Source organism: Triticum aestivum, chromosome 5B (assembly GCF_018294505.1).
Source record: "Triticum aestivum cultivar Chinese Spring chromosome 5B, IWGSC CS RefSeq v2.1, whole genome shotgun sequence".
NCBI classification, from domain to species: Eukaryota; Viridiplantae; Streptophyta; class Magnoliopsida; order Poales; family Poaceae; genus Triticum; species Triticum aestivum.
In genome coordinates this window covers 441,113,438-441,131,973 of record NC_057807.1, presented here as the reverse complement: position 1 = coordinate 441,131,973, position 18,536 = coordinate 441,113,438, and the positions used below count along the sequence as shown (strand labels likewise).

The 18,536-nt window shown below is 44.2% G+C and overlaps 1 protein-coding gene across 1 annotated transcript; it reads left to right on the top strand.

Annotated features, from left to right (window-relative positions):
• The first annotated feature begins 15,023 nt into the window (after positions 1–15,023).
• Positions 15,024–17,670, top strand: LOC123116356 (BTB/POZ domain-containing protein At1g55760-like). The gene is made up of 4 exons (XM_044537320.1): positions 15,024–15,297; positions 15,619–15,764; positions 16,577–16,677; positions 16,849–17,670. Exons 1-4 carry the CDS (start codon positions 15,176–15,178, stop codon positions 17,497–17,499), a joined length of 1,020 nt encoding a protein of 339 aa, XP_044393255.1. The 5' UTR covers positions 15,024–15,175; the 3' UTR covers positions 17,500–17,670.
• Positions 17,671–18,536: the final 866 nt, after the last annotated feature.

Below are 18,536 nucleotides of genomic sequence, written 5' to 3'. Positions count from 1 at the left end.
CAACTTGATCCGAAGTACCTTGATCATCATCGTTATTTTCCTCTTCAGTTGGTGTAGGCATCACATGAACATTTTCCTGAGCTGCACTACTATCCCGTTCAAGAGGTAGTACTTCATCGAGTTCTACTTTCCTCCCACTTACTTCTTTCGAGAGAAACTCCTTTTCCAGAAAGGATCCGTTCTTGGCAACAAAGGTCTTGCCCTCGGATCTTAAGTAGAAGGTATACCCAATGGTTTCTTTAGGGTATCCTATGAAGACGCATTTTTCCGACTTGGGTTCGAGCTTTTCAGGTTGAAGTTTCTTGACATAAGCATCGCATCCCCAAACTTTTAGAAACGACAGCTTAGGTTTCTTCCCAAACCATAATTCATATGGTGTCGTCTCAACGGATTTAGACGGTGCCCTATTTAAAGTGAATGTAGCTGTCTCTAGAGCGTATCCCCAAAATGCTAGCGGTAAATCGGTAAGAGGCATCATAGATCGCACCATATCCAATAGAGTGCGATTATGATGTTCGGACACACCGTTACACTGAGGTGTTCCAGGCGGCGTGAGTTGTGAAACGATTCCACATTTTCTTAAGTGTGTACCAAATTCGTGACTTAAATATTCTCCTCCACGATCCGATCGTAAGAACTTTATCTTTCGGTCACGTTGATTCTCTACTTCATTCTGAAATTCCTTGAACTTTTCAAAGGTCTCAGACTTGTGTTTCATCAAGTAGACATACCCATATCTACTCAAGTCATCAGTGAGAGTGAGAACATAACGATATCCTCCGCGAGCCTCAACACTCATTGGACCGCACACATCGGTATGTATGATTTCCAACAAGTTGGTTGCTCGCTCCATTGTTCCGCAGAACGGGGTCTTGGTCATTTTGCCCATGAGGCATGGTTCGCATGTGTCAAATGATTCATAATCGAGAGACTCTAAAAGTCCATCTGCATGGAGCTTCTTCATGCGCTTGACACCAATGTGACCAAGGCGGCAGTGCCACAAGTATGTGGGACTATCGTTATCAACTTTACATCTTTTGGTACTCACGCTATGAATATGTGTAACACTACGTTCGAGATTCATTAAGAATAAACCATTGACCATCGGGGCATGGCCATAAAACATATCTCTCATATAAATAGAACAACCATTATTCTCGGATTTAAATGAGTAGCCATCTCGTATTAAACAAGATCCAGATACAATGTTCATGCTCAAACTTGGCACTAAATAACAATTATTGAGGTTTAAAACTAATCCCATAGGTAAATGTAGAGGTAGCGTGCCGATGGCGATCACATCGACCTTGGAACCATTCCCGACGCGCATCGTCACCTCGTCCTTCGCCAGTCTCCGCTTATTCCGCAGCTCCTGCTGTGAGTTACAAATGTGAGCAACGACACCTGTATCAAATACCCAGGAGTTACTACGAGTACTGGTAAGGTACACATCAATTACATGTATATCAAATATACCTTTAGTGTTGCCGGCCTTCTTGTCTGCTAAGTATTTGGGGCAGTTCCGCTTCCAGTGACCCTTCCCCTTGCAATAAAAGCACTCAGTTTCAGGCTTGGGTCCATTCTTTGACTTCTTCCCGGCAACTGGCTTACCGGGCGCGGCAACATCTTTGCCGTCCTTCTTGAAGTTCTTCTTACCCTTGCCCTTCTTGAACTTAGTGGTCTTATTGACCATCAACACTTGATGTTCTTTCTTGATTTCAACCTCTGCTAACTTCAGCATTGAAAATACTTCAGGAATGGTCTTCACCATCCCCTGCATATTGTAGTTCATCACAAAGCTCTTGTAGCTTGGTGGGAGCGACTGAAGGATTCTGTCAATGACCGCCTCATCCGGGAGGTTAATGTCCAGCTAGGACAGGCGGTTGTGCAACCCAGACATTTTGAGTATATGCTCACTGACATAACTATTTTCCTCCATCTTACAACTATAGAACTTGTCGGAGACTTCATATCTCTCGACCCGGGCATGAGCTTGGAAAACTAGTTTCAGCTCCTCGAACATCTCATATGCTCCGTGTTGCTCAAAACGCTTTTGGAGCCCCGGTTCTAAGCTGTAAAGCATGCCGCACTGAACGAGGGAGTAATCATCAGCGCGAGACTGCCAAGCATTCATAATGTCTTGGTTCTCTGGGACGGGAGCGTCACCTAGCGGTCCTTCTAGGACATATTGTTTCCTGGCAGCTATGAGGATGATCCTCAGGTTCCGGACCCAGTCCGTATAGTTGCTGCCATCATCTTTCAGCTTGGTTTTCTCTAGGAACATGTTGAAGTTCATGTTGACATGAGCGTTGGCCATTTGATCTACAAGACATATTTGCAAAGGTTTTAGACTAAGTTCATGATAATTAAGTTCATCTAATCAAATTATTGTAATGAACTCCCACTCAGATTAGACATCCCTCTAGTCATCTAAGTGTTACACGATCCGAGTTGACTAGGCCGTGTCCGATCATCACGTGAGACGGACTAGTCATCATCGGTGAACATCTTCATGTTGATCGTATCTTCCATACGACTCGTGTTCGACCTTTCGGTCTCCGTGTTCCGAGGCCATGTCTGTACATGCTAGGCTCGTCAAGTTAACCCTAAGTGTTTTGCATGTGTAAAACTGTCTTATACTCGTTGTATGTGAACGTAAGGATCTATCACACCCGATCATCACGTGGTGCTTCGAAACGACGAACTTTAGCAATGGTGCACAGTTAGGGGAGAACACCTCTTGAAATTGTTGTAAGGGATCATCTTATTTACTACCGCCGTTCTAAGTAAACAAGATGCATAAACATAATAAACATCACATGCAATTATATAGTAGTGACATGATATGGCCAATATCATATAGCTCCATTGATCTCCATCTTCGGGGCTCCATGATCATCTTGTCACCGGCATGACACCATGATCTCCATCATCGTGTCTTCATGAAGTTGTCACACCAACGACTACTTCTACTTCTATGGCTAACGCGTTTAGCAATAAAGTAAAGTAATTTACATGGCGTTCTTCAATGACACGCAGGTCATACAAAAATAAAGACAACTCCTATGGCTCCTGCCGGTTGTCATACTCATCGACATGCAAGTCGTGATTCCTATTACAAGAACATGATCTCATACATCACAATATATCATTCATCATTCATCAGAACTTCTGGCCATATCACATCACATGACAATTGCTGCAAAAACAAGTTAGACGTCCTCTAATTGTTGTTGCATCTTTTACGTGGCTGCAATTGGGTTCTAGCAAGAACGTTTTCTTACCTACGAATAACCACAACGTGATTTTGTCAACTTCTATTTACCCTTCATAAGGATCCTTTTCATCGAATCCGCTCCAACTAAAGTGTGAGAGACAGACACCCGCCAGCCACCTTATGCAACTAGTGCATGTCAGTCGGTGGAACCGGTCTCACGTAAGAGTACGTGTAAGGTTGGTCCGGGCCGCTTCATCCCACAATACCGCTGAAGCAAGATAAGACTAGTAGCGGCAAGCAAGTTGACAAGATCTACGCCCACAACAAAATTGTGTTCTACTCGTGCAATAGAGAACTACGCATAGACCTAGCTCATGATGCCACTGTTGGGGAACGTTGCAGAAAATTAAAAATTTTCCTACAGTTTCACCAAGATCCATCTATGAGTTCATCTAAGCAACGAGTCAAGGGAGTGAGTTTGCATCTACATACCACTTGTAGATCGCGTGCGGAAGCGTTCGAGGGAACGGTGATGATGGAGTCGTACTCGACGTGATTCAGATCACCGATGACCAAGTGCCGAACGGACAGCACCTCCGCGTTCAACACACGTACGGTACGGTCGACGTCTCCTCCGTCTTGATCTAGCAAGGAAGAAGGAGAGGTTGAGGAAGACAGCTCCAATGGCAGCACGACGACGTGGTGTTGGTGGAGAAGCAGCACTCCGGCAGGGCTTCGCCAAGCTCGTGACGGAGGAGGAGAGGTGTTGGGGAGGGGAGGGGCTGCGCCTTGGTTGTGTGTTGCAGCCCTCCCCTCACCCCTCTATTTATAGGGGAAGGGGCAAGGGGGGTCGGCCCCTCTAGATGGGATCTAGAGGGGGGGCGGCGGCCAGGGAGGGGGGACTTGCCCCCCAAGCAAAGGGGGCGCCCCCTCTAGGGTTCCCACCCCCCAACCCTAGGCGCATGGGCCCAAGGGGGGGGGGCGCCCAGCCCTCCAGGGGCTGGTTCCCTGCCCCCACGCGGCCCATGTGGCCCACCAAGAGGGGTGGCCCCTCCCGGTGGACCCCTGGAACCCTTCCAGTGGCCCCGGTACAATACCGATATGCCCCCAAAACTGTCCGGTGTCCGCATGACAACTTCCCATATATAAATCTTTACCTCCGGACCCTTCCGGAACTCCTCGTGACGTCCGGGATCTCATCCGGGACTCCGAACAACATACAGTAATCACATACAAGTCTTCCTAATAACCCTAGCGTCATCGAACCTTAAGTGTGTAGACCCTACGGGTTCGGGAGACACGCAGACATGACCAAGACGGCTCTCCGGTCAATAACCAACAGCGGGATCTGGATACCCATGTTGGCTCCCACATGCTCCTCGATGATGTCATCGGATGAACCACGATGTTGAGGATTCAAGCAACCCCGTATACTATTCCCTTTGTCAATCAGTACGTTACAAGCCCGAGACTCGATCATCGGTATCCCAATACCTCGTTCAGTCTCGTTACCGGCAAGTCACTTTACTCGTACCGTAATGCATGATCTCATGACCAAACACTTGGTCACTTTGAGCTCATTATGATGATGCATTACCGAGTGGGCCCAGAGATACCTCTCCGTCATACGGAGTGACAAATCCCAGTCTCGATCCGTGTCAACCCAACAGACACTTTCAGAGATACCTGTAGTGCACCTTTATAGTCACCCAGTTACGTTGTGACGTTTGGTACACCCAAAGCACTCCTACGGTATCCGGGAGTTACACGATCTCATGGTCCAAGGAAGAGATACTTGACATTGGAAAAGCTCTAGCAAAACGAACTACACGATCTTGTGCTATGCTTAGGATTGGTCTTGTCCATCACATCATTCTCCTAATGATGTGATCCCGTTGTCAACGACATCTAATGTCCATAGTCAGGAAACCATGACTATCTGTTGACCAACGAGCTAGTCAACTAGAGGCTTACTAGGGACGTATTGTGGTCTATGTATTCACACGTGTATTACGATTTCTGGATAATACAATTATAGCATGAATAAAAGACAATTATCATGAACAAGGAAATATAATAATAATGCTTTTATTATTGCCTCTAGGGCATATTTCCAACAGGGGCGCCCCCTCCCCAAACCCTAGGCGCCTTGGGCCCTGGTGGGGGGCGCACCAGCCCACCTGGGGCTGGTCCCCTCCCACACTTGGCCCATGCTGCCCTCTGGGGCCGGTGGCCCCACTTGGTGGACCCCCGGGACCCTCCCGGTGGTCCCAGTACATTACCGATAACACCCGAAACTTTTCTGGTGACCAAAACAGGACTTTCCATATATAAATCTTTACTTCCGGACCATTCCGGAACTCCTCGTGACGTCCGGGATCTCATTCGGTACTCCGAACAACATTCGATAACCATGTATATCTATTCCCTACAACCCTAGCATCATCGAACCTTAAGTGTGTAGACCCTACGGGTTTGGGAACCATGCAGACATGACCGAGACAACTCTCCGGCCAATAACCAACAGCGGGATCCGGATACCCATGTTGGCTCCCACATGTTCCACGATGATCTCATCGGATGAACCGCGATGTCAAGGACTCAATCAATCCCGTATACAATTCCCTGTGTCTAGCGGTATTGTACTTGCCCGAGATTCGATCGTCGGTATCCCGATACCTTGTTCAATCTCGTTACCGACAAGTCTCTTTACTCATTCCGTAACACATCATCCCGTGATCAACCCCTTGGTCACATTGTGCACATCATGATGATGTCCTATCGAGTGGGCCTAGAGATACCTCTCCGTCAACCGGAGTGACAAATCCCAGTCTCGATTTGTGCCAACCCAACAGACACTTTCTGAGATACCCGTAGTGCACCTTTATAGCCACCCAGTTACGTTGTGACGTTTGGTACACCCAAACAATTCCTACGGCATCCGGGAGTTGCACAATCTCATGGTCTAAGGAAATGATACTTGACATTAGAAAAGCTTTAGCATACGAACTACACAATCTTTGTGCTAGGCTTAGGACTGGGTCTTGTCCATCACATCATTCTCCTAATGATGTGATCCCGTTATCAACGACATCCAATGTCCATGGTCAGGAAACCGTAACCATCTATTGATCAACGAGCTAGTCAATTAGAGGCTTACTAGGGACATGGTGTTGTCTATGTACCCACACATATATCTGAGTTTCCTATCAATACAATTATAGCATGGATAATAAACGATTATCATGAACAAGGAAATATAATAATAACTTATTTATTATTTCCTCTAGGGCATATTTCCAACAGTCTCCCACTTGCACTAGAGTCAATAATGTAGTTCACATCGCCATGTGATTAACGCTGATAGGTCACATCGCCATGTGACCAACATCCAAAGAGTTTACTAGTGTCACTAAACTAGTTCACATCACCATGTGATTAAGACTCAATGAGTTCTGGGGTTTGATCATGTTTTGCTTGTGAGAGAGGTTTTAGTCAACGGGTCTGCAACATTCAGATTCGTGTGTACTTCGCAAATCTCTAGGTCATATTGTAAATGCTGCTTCCACGCTCCACTTGAAGCTATTCCAAATGGTTGCTCCACTATACGTATCCGGTTTGCTACTCAGAGTCACTCGGATAGGTGTTAAAGCTTGCATCGACGTAACCCTTTACGCCGAACTCTTTATCACCTCCATAATCGAGAAACATGTCCTTATTTACTCCAAGGACAATTTTGACCGCTGTCCAATGATTTGTTCCTGGATCATTCCTGTACCCCTTGACTGACTCATGGCAAGGCACACTTCCGGTGCGGTACACAACATAGCATACTATAGAGCCTACGTCTGAAGCATAGGGGACGACCTTCGTCCTTTCTCTCTCTTCTTCCGTGGTCGAGCTTTAACTCTTAACTTCATACCTTAAAACTCAGGCAAGAACTCCTTCCTTGACTGATCCATCTTGAACACCTTCAAGATCATGTCAAGGTATGTGCTCATTTGAAAGTACCATTTAGCGTTTTTGATCTATCCTCATAGATCTTGATGCTCAATGTTCAAACAGCTTATTCCGGGTTTTCTATTGGAAAACACCTTTCAAACAACCCTATATGCCTTCCAGAAATTCTACATCATTTCCGATCAACAATATGTCAACAACATATACTCATCAGAAATTTTATAGTGCTCCCACTCACTTCTTTGGAAATACAAGTTTCTCATAACCTTTGTATAAACCCAAAATCTTTGATCATCTCATCGAAGCGTACATTCCAACTCCGAGATGTTTACTCCAGTCCTTAGAAGGACTGCTGTAGCTTTGCATACTTGTTAGCGTCTTTCAGGATTGTCAAAAACTTTCTAGTTGTATCACATACAACCTTTCCTCAAGAAAATTGTCGAGGAAACAATGTTTTGACATCCTATCTGCAAGATTTCATAAATAATGCAGTAACTGCTAATCCAATTCCAACAGACTCTTAGCATTGCTACGAGTGAGAAATCCTCACTATAGTCAACTCCATGAACTTGTCGGAAATTATCTTAATGACAAGTCGAGCTCTCTTAATGGTGATACTTACCATCATTGTCCGTCTTCCTTTTAAAATCAATCTGTACCCAATAGCCTTACGACCATCAAGTAGTTCTGCCCAAGTCATGGATCCTTTCTCGGATTTTATGGCCTCGAGCCATTCGTCGGAATCCGGGCCCACCATCGCTTCTCCATAGCTCGTAGGTTCATTGTTGTCTAGCAACATGACCTCTAAGACAGGATTGTGTACCACTCTGAAATAGTACACGTCCTTGTCGACCTACGAGGTTCGGTAGTGACTTGATCCGAAGCATCATGATCACTATCATCAGCTTCCACTTCAATTGGCGTAGGTGACACATGAACAACTTCCTGTGCCCTGCTACACGCTGGTTGAAGTGATGGTTCAATAACCTCATCAAGTCTCCACCATCCTCCCACTCAATTCTTCCGAGAGAAACCTTTCCTTGAGAAAAGACCCGTTTCTAGAAACAATTACTTTTGCTTCCGGATCTGAGATAGGAGGTATACCCAACCATTTTGGGTATCCTATGAAGATGTATTTATCCACTTTGGGTTCGAGCTTATCACGATGAAACTTTTCATATAAGTGTCGCAGCCCCAAACTTTCAAGAAATGACAACTTAGGTTTCTCCAAACCATAGTTCAAACGGTGTCGTCTCAACGGAATTACGTGGTGCCCTATTAAAGTGAGTGCGGTTGTCTCTAATGCCTAACCCATGAACGATAGTGGTAATTCGATAAGAGACATCATGGTACGCACCATATCCAATAAGGTGCAACTATGATGTTCGGGCACACCATCACACTATGGTGTTCCAGGCGGTATTTCTTGTGAAACAATTTTCACAATGTCTTAATTGCGTGCCAAAGCTCGTAACTCAGATACTCATCTCTATGATCATATCATAGACACTTTGTCCTCTTGTCACGATGATCTTCAACTTCACTCTGAAATTACTCGAACCATTCAATAATTCAGACTTGTGCTTCATCAAGTAAATATACTCAGTATCTACTCAAATCATCTGTGAAGTAAGAACATAACAATATCCACTGCGTGCCTCAGCACTCATTGGACTGCACACATCAAAATGTATCACTTCCAACAAGTTGCTTTCTTGTTCCATTTTACTGAAAACGAGGCTTTCAATCATCTTGACCATGTGGTATGATTTGCATGTCTCAAGTGATTCAAAATCAAGTGAGTCCAAACGGTCCATTTGCATGGAGTTTCTTCATGCATATACACCAATAGACATGGTTTGCATGTCTCAAACTTTTCAAAAATGAGTGAGTCCAAAGATCCATCAACATGGAGCTTCTTCATGCGTTTTATACCAATATGACTTACATGGCAGTGCCACAAGTAGGTGGTACTATCATTACTATCTTATATCTTTTGGCATGAACATGTGTATCACTACGATCGAGATTCAATAAACCATTCATTTTAGGTGCAAGACCATTGAAGGTATTATTCAAATAAACAGAGTAACAATTATTCTCCTTAAATGAATAACTGTATTGCGATAGACATAATCCAATTATGTCTATACTCAACGCAAACACCAAATAACAATTATTTAGGTTTAACACCAATCTCGATGGTAGAGGGAGCGTGCGATGCTTGATCACATCAACCTTCCAACACATATCGTCAGCTCACCTTTAGCTAGTCTCCGTTTATCCCGTAGCTTTTATTTCGAGTTACTAACACTTAGCAACCGAACCGGTATCTAATACCCTGGTGCTACTAGGAGTACTAGTAAAGTACACATTAACATAATGTATATCCAATATACTTTCGTCGACCTTGCCTGCCTTCTTATCTACCAAGTATCTAGGGTGGTTCTGCTTTAGTGTTTGTTCCTCTCATTACAGAAACACTTAGTCTCGGGTTTGGGTTCAACCTTGGGTTTTCACTAGAGCAGCAACTGTTTTGCCGTTTCATGAAGTATCCCTTCTTGCCCTTGCCCTTCTTGAAACTAGTGGTTTTACTAACCATCAACAATTGATGCTCCTACTTGACTTCTACTTTCGCGGTGTCAAACATCATGAATACTTCAAGGATCATCATATCTATCCCTGATATGTTATAGTTCATCACGAAGCTCTAGCAGCTTGGTGGCAATGACTTTGGAGAAACATCACTATCTCATCTGGAAGATCAACTCCCACTCGATTAAAGTGATTGTTGTACTCAGACAATCTGAGCACAAGCTCAATGATTGAGCTTTTTCTCCCTTAGTTTGCAGGCTAAGAAAATCGTTGGAGGTCTTATACCTCTTGACGTGGGCACGAGCCTAAAATCCCAATTTCAGCCCTCGAAACATCTCATATGTTCCGCGATGTTTCGAAAACGTCTTTGGTGCCTCTACTCTAAACCATTTAACTGAACTATCACATAGTTATCAAAACGTGTATGTCAGATATTCGCAACATCCACAGACTGTGTTCGAGGTCCAGCACACCGAGCGGTGCATTAAGGACATAAGCCTTCTACGAAGCAACGAGGACAATCCTCGGTTCACGGACCCAGTCCGCATAATTGCTACTATCAACTTTCAACTATATTTTTCTCTAGGAACGTATCTAAAACAGTAGAACTAAAGCGTGAGCTACGACACAATTTGCAAAAATCTTTTGACTATGTTCAGGATAATTAAGTTCATCTTATGAACTCCCACTCAGATAGACATCCCTCTAGTCATCTAAGTGATTACACGATCCGAGTCAACTAGGCCGTGTCCGATCATCACGTGAGACGGACTAGTCATCATCGGTGAACATCATCATGTTGATCGTATCTACTATACGACTCATGCTCGACCTTTTGGTCTCTTGTGTTTCGAGGCCATGTCTGTACATTCTAGGCTCATCAAGTCAACCTAAGTGTTTCGCGTGTGTAAATCTGGCTTACACCCGTCGTATGTGAACGTTAGAATCTATCACACCCGATCATCACGTGGTGCTTCGAAAAAACGAACTTTCGCAACGGTGCAAAGTTAGGAGGAACACTTTCTTGAAATTTTCATGAGGGATCATCTTATTTACTACCGTCGTTCTAAGCAAATAAGATGCATAAACATGATAAACATCACATGCAATCAAAAAGTGACATGATATGGCCAATATCATTTTGCTCCTTTTGATCTCCATCTTTGGGGCTCCATGATCATCATCGTCACCAGCATGACACCATGATCTCCATCATCATGATCTCCATCATCGTGTCTCCATGAAGTTGTCTCGCCAACTGTTACTTCTACTATTATGGCTAACGGTTTAGAAATAAAGTAAAGTAATTACATGGCGTTATTCAATGACACGCAGATCATACAATAAATAAAGACAACTCCTATGGCTCCTACCGGTTGTCATACTCATCGACATGCAAGTCGTGATTCCTATTACAAGAACATGATCAATCTCATACATCACATATCATTCATCATATTCTTTTTGGCCATATCACATCACATAGCGTACCCTGCAAAAACAAGTTAGACGTCCTCTAACTGTTGTTTGCATGTTTTACGTGGCTGTTATGGGTTTCTAGCAAGAAAGTTTCTTACCTACGCAATAAACCACAACGTGATATGCCAATTGCTATTTACCCTTCATAAGGACCCTTTTCATCGAATCCGATCCCACTAAAGTGGGAGAGGCTGGCACCCGCTAGCCACCTTATGCAACAAGTGTATGTCAGTCGGTGGAACCTGTCTCACATAAGTGTACGTGTAAGGTCGGTCCGGGCCGCTTCATCCCACAATGCTGCCGAATCAAGATTGGACTAGTAACGGTAAGCATATTGAACAAAATCAATGCCCACAACTACTTTGTGTTCTACTCGTGCATAGAATCTACGCGATAAACTTGGCTCTGATACCACTGTTGGCGAACGTAGCAGAAATTCAAAATTTTTCCTACGAGTCACCAAGATCTATCTATGGAGAGACTAGCAATGAGGGGAAGGAGAGTGCATCTACATACCCTTGTAGATCGCTAAGCGGAAGCGTTCAAGAGAACGGGGTTGAAGGAGTCGTATTCGTCGTGATACAAATCACCGGAGATCCTAGTGCCGAACAGACGGCACCTCCGCGTTCAACACACGTACGGTCCGGTGACGTCTCCCATGCCTTGATCCAGCAAAGAGAGAGGGAGAGGTTGAGGAAGACTCCATCCAGCAGCAGCACAACGGCGTGGTGGTGATGGAGGAGCGTGGTAATCCAGCAGGGCTTCGCCAAGCACCGCGAGAGGCAAGGAGAAAGAGAGGTAGGGCTGCGCCAGGGAGAGGTGGAAACTATTGTGTTTGGCAGCCCCAAAACCTCAAGTATATATAGGGGAGAGGGAGAGGTCTGAGCCCCCTCTAGGGTTCCCACCCCTAGGGGTGCGGCAGCCCCAAAACCCATCTAGGGTGGCGGCCAAGGGGGGAGAGGGGGAAACTTGCCCCCCAAGCAAGGTGGGGCGCCCCCTCCCCAAACCCTAGGCGCCTTGGGCCCTGGTGGGGGGGGGGCGCACCAGCCCACCTGGGGCTGGTCCCCTCCCACACTTGGCCCATGCTGCCCTCTGGGGCCAGTGGCCCCACTTGGTGGACCCCCGGGACCCTCCCGGTGGTCCCGGTACATTACCGATAACACCCGAAACTTTTTCGGTGACCAAAACATGACTTCCCATATATAAATCTTTACCTCTGGACCATTCCGGAACTCCTCGTGACATCTAGGATCTCATCCGGGACTCCGAACAACATTCGGTAACCACGTATATCTATTCCCTACAACCCTAGCGTCATCGAACCTTAAGTGTGTAGACCCTACGGGTTCGGGAACCATGCAGACATGACCGAGACAACTCTCCGGCCAATAACCAACAGTGGGATCTGGATACCCATGTTGTCTCCCACATGTTCTACGATGATCTCATCGGATGAACCATGATGTCAAGGACTCAATCAATCCCGTATACAATTCCCTTTGTCTAGCGGTATTGTACTTGCCCGAGATTCGATCGTCGGTATCCCGATACCTTGTTCAATCTCGTTACCGGCAAGTCTCTTTACTCGTTCCGTAACACATCATCCCGTGATCAACCCCTTGGTCACATTGTGCACATCATGATGATGTCCTACCGAGTGGGCCTAGAGATACCTCTCCGTCAACCGGAGTGACAAATCCCAGTCTCGATTCGTGCCAACCCAACAGACACTTTCTGAGATACCCGTAGTGCACCTTTATAGCCACCCAGTTACGTTGTGACGTTTGGTACACCCAAACAATTCCTACGGCATCCGGGAGTTGCACAATCTCATGGTCTAAGGAAATGATACTTGACATTAGAAAAGCTTTAGCATACGAACTACACGATCTTTGTGCTAGGCTTAGGACTGGGTCTTGTCCATCACATCATTCTCCTAATGATGTGATCCCGTTATCAACGACATCCAATGTCCATGGTCAGGAAACCGTAACCATCTATTGATCAACGAGCTAGTCAATTAGAGGCTTACTAGGGACATGGTGTTGTCTATGTACCCACACATTTATCTGAGTTTCCTATCAATACAATTATAGCATGGATAATAAACGATTATCATGAACAAGGAAATATAATAATAACTTATTTATTATTGCCTCTAGGGCATATTTCCAACAAGGACCTGGGGCTTTTAGGGGGGGCAATTTGGAAGAGAGCATCACTGATTTCTTGGTCCGAGAAAGGCTTGCATAAGTCATTATTCATATCATCATCATTTACGAGCGGTTTCACAAGAGGAATAATAAGAGAGGGATCAACAAACTCATCACTTCTATACAGGTGCTTAAAAATAGGAATTAGTGATCTCATGAATCTCCTCCACATTCTCGGTAATGGTCCCATCATTCCTCTTGAGACTAGATATATTATTTTTCTTAGCCCTCCACGTGGCCTTAGAACGAAAGAATTTTGTATTCCTATCCCCCCATTTTATTTTATCAATCCGTGATCTTTGCTTCCATAAAGTTTCTTCTTTATATAGCATCTCATCCATGTCCTTCAGAATTCTCTTACTCTCGACCATAGCCTCATGATCATTTCTTTTATATAGCACATCTAGTATCTTCCTAGCCATATCAAGTTTCTTGGGAAGATAACTAGTAATCTGTTCTTAATATGCATAACACATCTGGAAGTGTCGTCGAGATGTGATCCATAAGATTGTGTAAAAATACCGAATCATTCAAAAATGTCACAAAATATTCAAGGATGCATCTCCATTCAACTATTGATTAACATCAATGGTACACATCACTGTTAAAGGGGAAAATGTCTTATAACAACCTGAATTTATATATGTACCACACAAATTTTCTTTGGAAAGCTACGATATTCACAATCTTCCCAAACCCCCACTCAAACCTAAAGTGACATCCCTTCTTCTTCTTTTTTGACGTTGTGATATCCCTTCAGTGGTGGTTTGCTTACAGATGATGTTGCTGGTCAGTAGTTGGAAATTCTTCAATCAGATCTTAATCCTTTAATTTCCCTGGCTAACAAAGTACAGTGTGCTTTATTAAAGCAATCAAAAGTATAGGCCAGACGGTAAGAAAAATCATTGATAAAAAACATTTTATGTGCTAAAGCATAGCCAAGCAACCGCCATTTTTTCTTAATCAAATACTCAATGCTCCAGCCAGTTTCCACAGAGAAAGGCACATCAAGCAAATCAGCTTTTGTGTAAAGTCTTTCTGGAGTACAACTTTTTAATTAAAATTGGACATGACTTAAATGGGTAGTAAGAAAAAAAAATTGAGGGTCAAGACCAGCGCAACAGAGAGAGGATACAGATGAAAGATATTGACAAACCAAGAAAATGCTGTGCTTGTAAAAAGTATTATATGGAGCCCCAATTATGGCCACCGAAAAAGACTTGCTGTGACACGCGCTATGTTCCCCGTCCCCTCAGATCGATGCTGGTTTAAAATTTCAGGGGGGGAAGCTGGGGTTTAGCCACGCGTTGTTTGATGCCAACTCTGACACTTGCAAAAAACGAAGAAGAGAAAACTGCGGGCAGATTTCGGTCGCTAATTAGTCGGCGATAAATATTTTTCATGCGATTCTCAAAAATACCATTTGCCAAATGCTAAATGCAGTCAGCACCAGAATTAGCGTGGAAACAGGATGCCCAGGAAACGAATTCAGCATCAAGTGAGGAACAATATCTCGCTTATCTCAAACCCCACCGCGTAATTTACTCACCTACCCGCACATCACCGTGCAGGGACCCCTTAAACCGTTTCTGGATGGCATCTGCTTCCTTCCTCCTGCCATTCGAAATTTGGTGCTTCCAGTTCTAGGGTTACCGGCCGTCTCTCAACAGCACGCCGCCTTTTATGAACAAGAAAAAAATCCATCCGAGAGATGTCAAGATCGACCCCGGGGAACGACGTGGAAGTTGAAGGAAGATTTGTGCTGCTGGAGCTAGGACCCGATGAGCAAACCAAGAGATCCAAGGAAGACTTCTATGTTGGGAGCTGGAGATGGTATTGCCGCTGCTCCTCTTTGTCTTCATGTTCCTTCTTCAACAAAATTTCTAGCGGAACACTTATATTCTTGGATGTTAGGGTTATAATCCTTACAAGGATGATTTCCGAACGACAGTGGTACTGCTGTTGTAAGTGTTTAACAAGACTAATCAGATTCCTAAAGTGCACACCATGGACAGCCGTCCGGTGCAAAAGGAGCATCCTATGGCGTTTGTTGTTGTGGGCTAGTATCCCCCAGCATTCGATGATTACGCATTGTTTCTATATATTTTTTCCAAATATTATATGGTTTGTAGTTGTTCTATTTGAATTGTGTAGGCAACTATCCGCAGTCCGAGCGAATGGGCATACTTCAGTGACGCTTTCGCCATCTTCACGATCTTTTGACAAATATGCTGCCGTTGTTTCCCTGAAACTTATACATTTTCCTGAAATTGGACCGGGCGTAGTTCAAAATCTTGAAGGTAAAATTTTCTAGTGTACACTATGATCATGCCCTTTTGTGCAATCGGAAAAAATAAATTTTAAACTGTTTATGGTTTGGTTCACAAATATAAGAATTAATTTTGCAAAAATGTTGTAGTTTGCAAAAAGGTTGTAGGATAAACTATACGTATTGCTATATGGTTTTTGGTTTTGCTATTCGATTGATGAATAGCTAGTATCGTCCGATCTAGAACAAAGAGTACATGTATAAAAAGAATGAGAGGATCTTGATCGGTTGGTTATCAACACTTAATACTAAACATTCGACTAAGTGGTTTGTAATTAGCAAACTGCACTTCTTTTTTATCATTAATTTAACCGAATGGGGTCTGTCTATCGGAATCTAATCATGTTCACCTTTCTGTTGTGAGTGTGTATGGGGTGATATTTACCAATAGCCTTCTCTTTCCTGCCAGAAAGAGACGCATTGATCAGTCTTGTGAACTAGGTCCCTTAACACATAACATGCTTAATCACTCAAATGCGGATAATAGTTTCTAATTTCGTACTTATGATATGTCTTTGTGATATTTACTTCAAATCAAGGGTCCTAAACCTCGAACAATTTACTGTATTTTTTTTTTTTACTTTTATAGTGTTTCGAACTTTGTACTCCCTCCGATCCAACATAGAGGTTGCGTCAATTTCAGATTGGAGGGGGTATCTTTTTCCAAGTATATTGGTGCACATTTGGTATTTACAAACCACTCTATTTTGCTAATGTACGTCTTTACTCTTTAACATGGGTGGATTTTTTCAAACGTTGCTAACAAGTAGCACACACATGCAGTGGTTAGCGTGCCTCTCAACTGTCCTTGTACATCGACAGTGACCGATGAATGTAAATCAAGAAGATGCTTGATTGACATCGAGTTTATCAAAATGACTAGGGTAAAACTCATATTTCCTTTCCTTCATTTTCATTTTCTTCCTTAAAGCAATTGTGTGAATTTTGAGTTTGCTACTATCTAAAATTCTAAATACATTGAAACCTTAAAGCAGTGATGAAGCAGGAAGATATATTACAACTAGTGTAAAATGTTTCTTTTTTTTGTTATACAGCGTGGCAAACCAGAGTCTGTTTTGCGTTCTAGAGAAACGAGGACGTCAATGGAGCAAGCACAGTCTGGTTTTGCGCGCATGCTGCGAGAAGGCATCCTCACCGACATCACCATCAACGCCATTGGTGGCAGCATCAAGGCCCACCGCGCCGTTCTGGCCGCACGGTCATCAGTGTTCTTGAGGATGTTCTCGCACAACCTCAAGGAGAAGAAGCTCTCCACGGTTGACATCTCCGACATGTCGATCGACGCATGTCAGACCTTCGTCGGCTACCTCTACGGTGTCATCGCGTCGGAGGACGAGCTGCTCACGCACCGGAGCGAGCTCCTCGCGGCCGGTGACAAGTACGGCATCGCGGACCTCAAGAAGGCGTGCGAGGAGAGCCTTAGGAGGGACGTGAGCACGGAGAACGTGCTGGAGAGGCTGCAGACGGCACACACCTATGGACTGCCGGCGCTCAGGAGGACCTGCGTGAGGCTGCTCGTGGACTTCGGGAAGATGTACGAGATTCCCAAGGATTTTGCAGAGTTCATGGATACCACGGACCAGGATCTCATAGACGAAATCCGTTCGACTGCAACTCTCAGTGGGAGAAAACTTGCGGCCAGAAAGAAGACTGCAGCTAAAATTACTAGGCGCCGTAGCTTCTAAGAGGGTGCTTGGATACGTTTTAGTCCCATGACTAAAAGTAGTGGGACTAAGACTTGCTAGCCTCACCCATGCTTGGATCCAAATACTAAAGAGACTAAAATCAATATTGAGCATTTATTTATCCTCAAAACCCTCCAATCCAGAACTCGCATGTGTTAAAAGAGAGGAATTAAATGAGGAGAGAGAGGGCTAATACATATTTTAGTAGGTTTCTTATGACTAAAAGATTTTAGCCTCAAGACTAGTCCTAGCCTCTCTTTAGTCAGAGATGCTTGGAACTTTAGCCTCTAAAAAAGACTATTTTTAGTCAGACTAAAAATAGTCCCTTGGATCCAAGCACCTCCTAAAAAGGCTTCGGGCCGCATTCCGGCTCAGTGCAGCAATATCTGGACGTCCATGTCTAAAGCTGGATGCGTGCAACACTGCAGCAGGTAAACAGGGTCGCCAAACATGTCTGCATCTTGCCAGGATTCTGACTGCGGTCCGGATAAACGGCCTCGGTAGCCCAATGTCCGGCTAGCTGGCAGTGAGTGGGCTAAGTGAATTGTGCCCGCTTAATTTGTCAGTTAGTTCCCCTGTTTGGAAATAACTGACGCGAGGAGCCAAAATTTTGAACTGAAAGTATTTACTCCCTCCGTCCGGAAATACTTATCATCAAAATAAATAAAAGGGGATGTATCTAGATGTATATTGGTTCTAGATATATCCTTTTTATCTATATTGATGACAAGAATTTTCGGACGGAGGGAGTACATAATAGTACTACATTGTTGGATTGTTGCAGCATATCTTCGTTCTAGCTCTAGCACATGGCTATTTGCTCAAACGTGTGTTCACGCCATGAGTGTGATGATAACATGTTATTATATGAGCTGCTCAACGTCGTGGGCTAAATGCCTTCCTGGTTCGTGTATTACATGAGTAAAATAGTGGGGTAACAATTCTGATTGGGCAACCGACGTCACTCGGGTCGGTCGCCTTGCTACGACTTCGTACTATATTCATTTGCACGCAACTGCATCTTTATCTCTCCCTCT

Excerpts from the sequence above, each read along its gene's own strand:
- LOC123116356 (XM_044537320.1), top strand. The coding sequence starts at position 15,176 with ATGTCAAGATCGACCCCGGGGAACGACGTGGAAGTTGAAGGAAGATTT. Across the intron at positions 15,298-15,618 it reads TATGTTGGGAGCTGGAGATG|GCAACTATCCGCAGTCCGAG; the intron begins GTATTGCCGCTG and ends TGAATTGTGTAG. Across the intron at positions 16,678-16,848 it reads AGTTTATCAAAATGACTAGG|CGTGGCAAACCAGAGTCTGT; the intron begins GTAAAACTCATA and ends TTTGTTATACAG.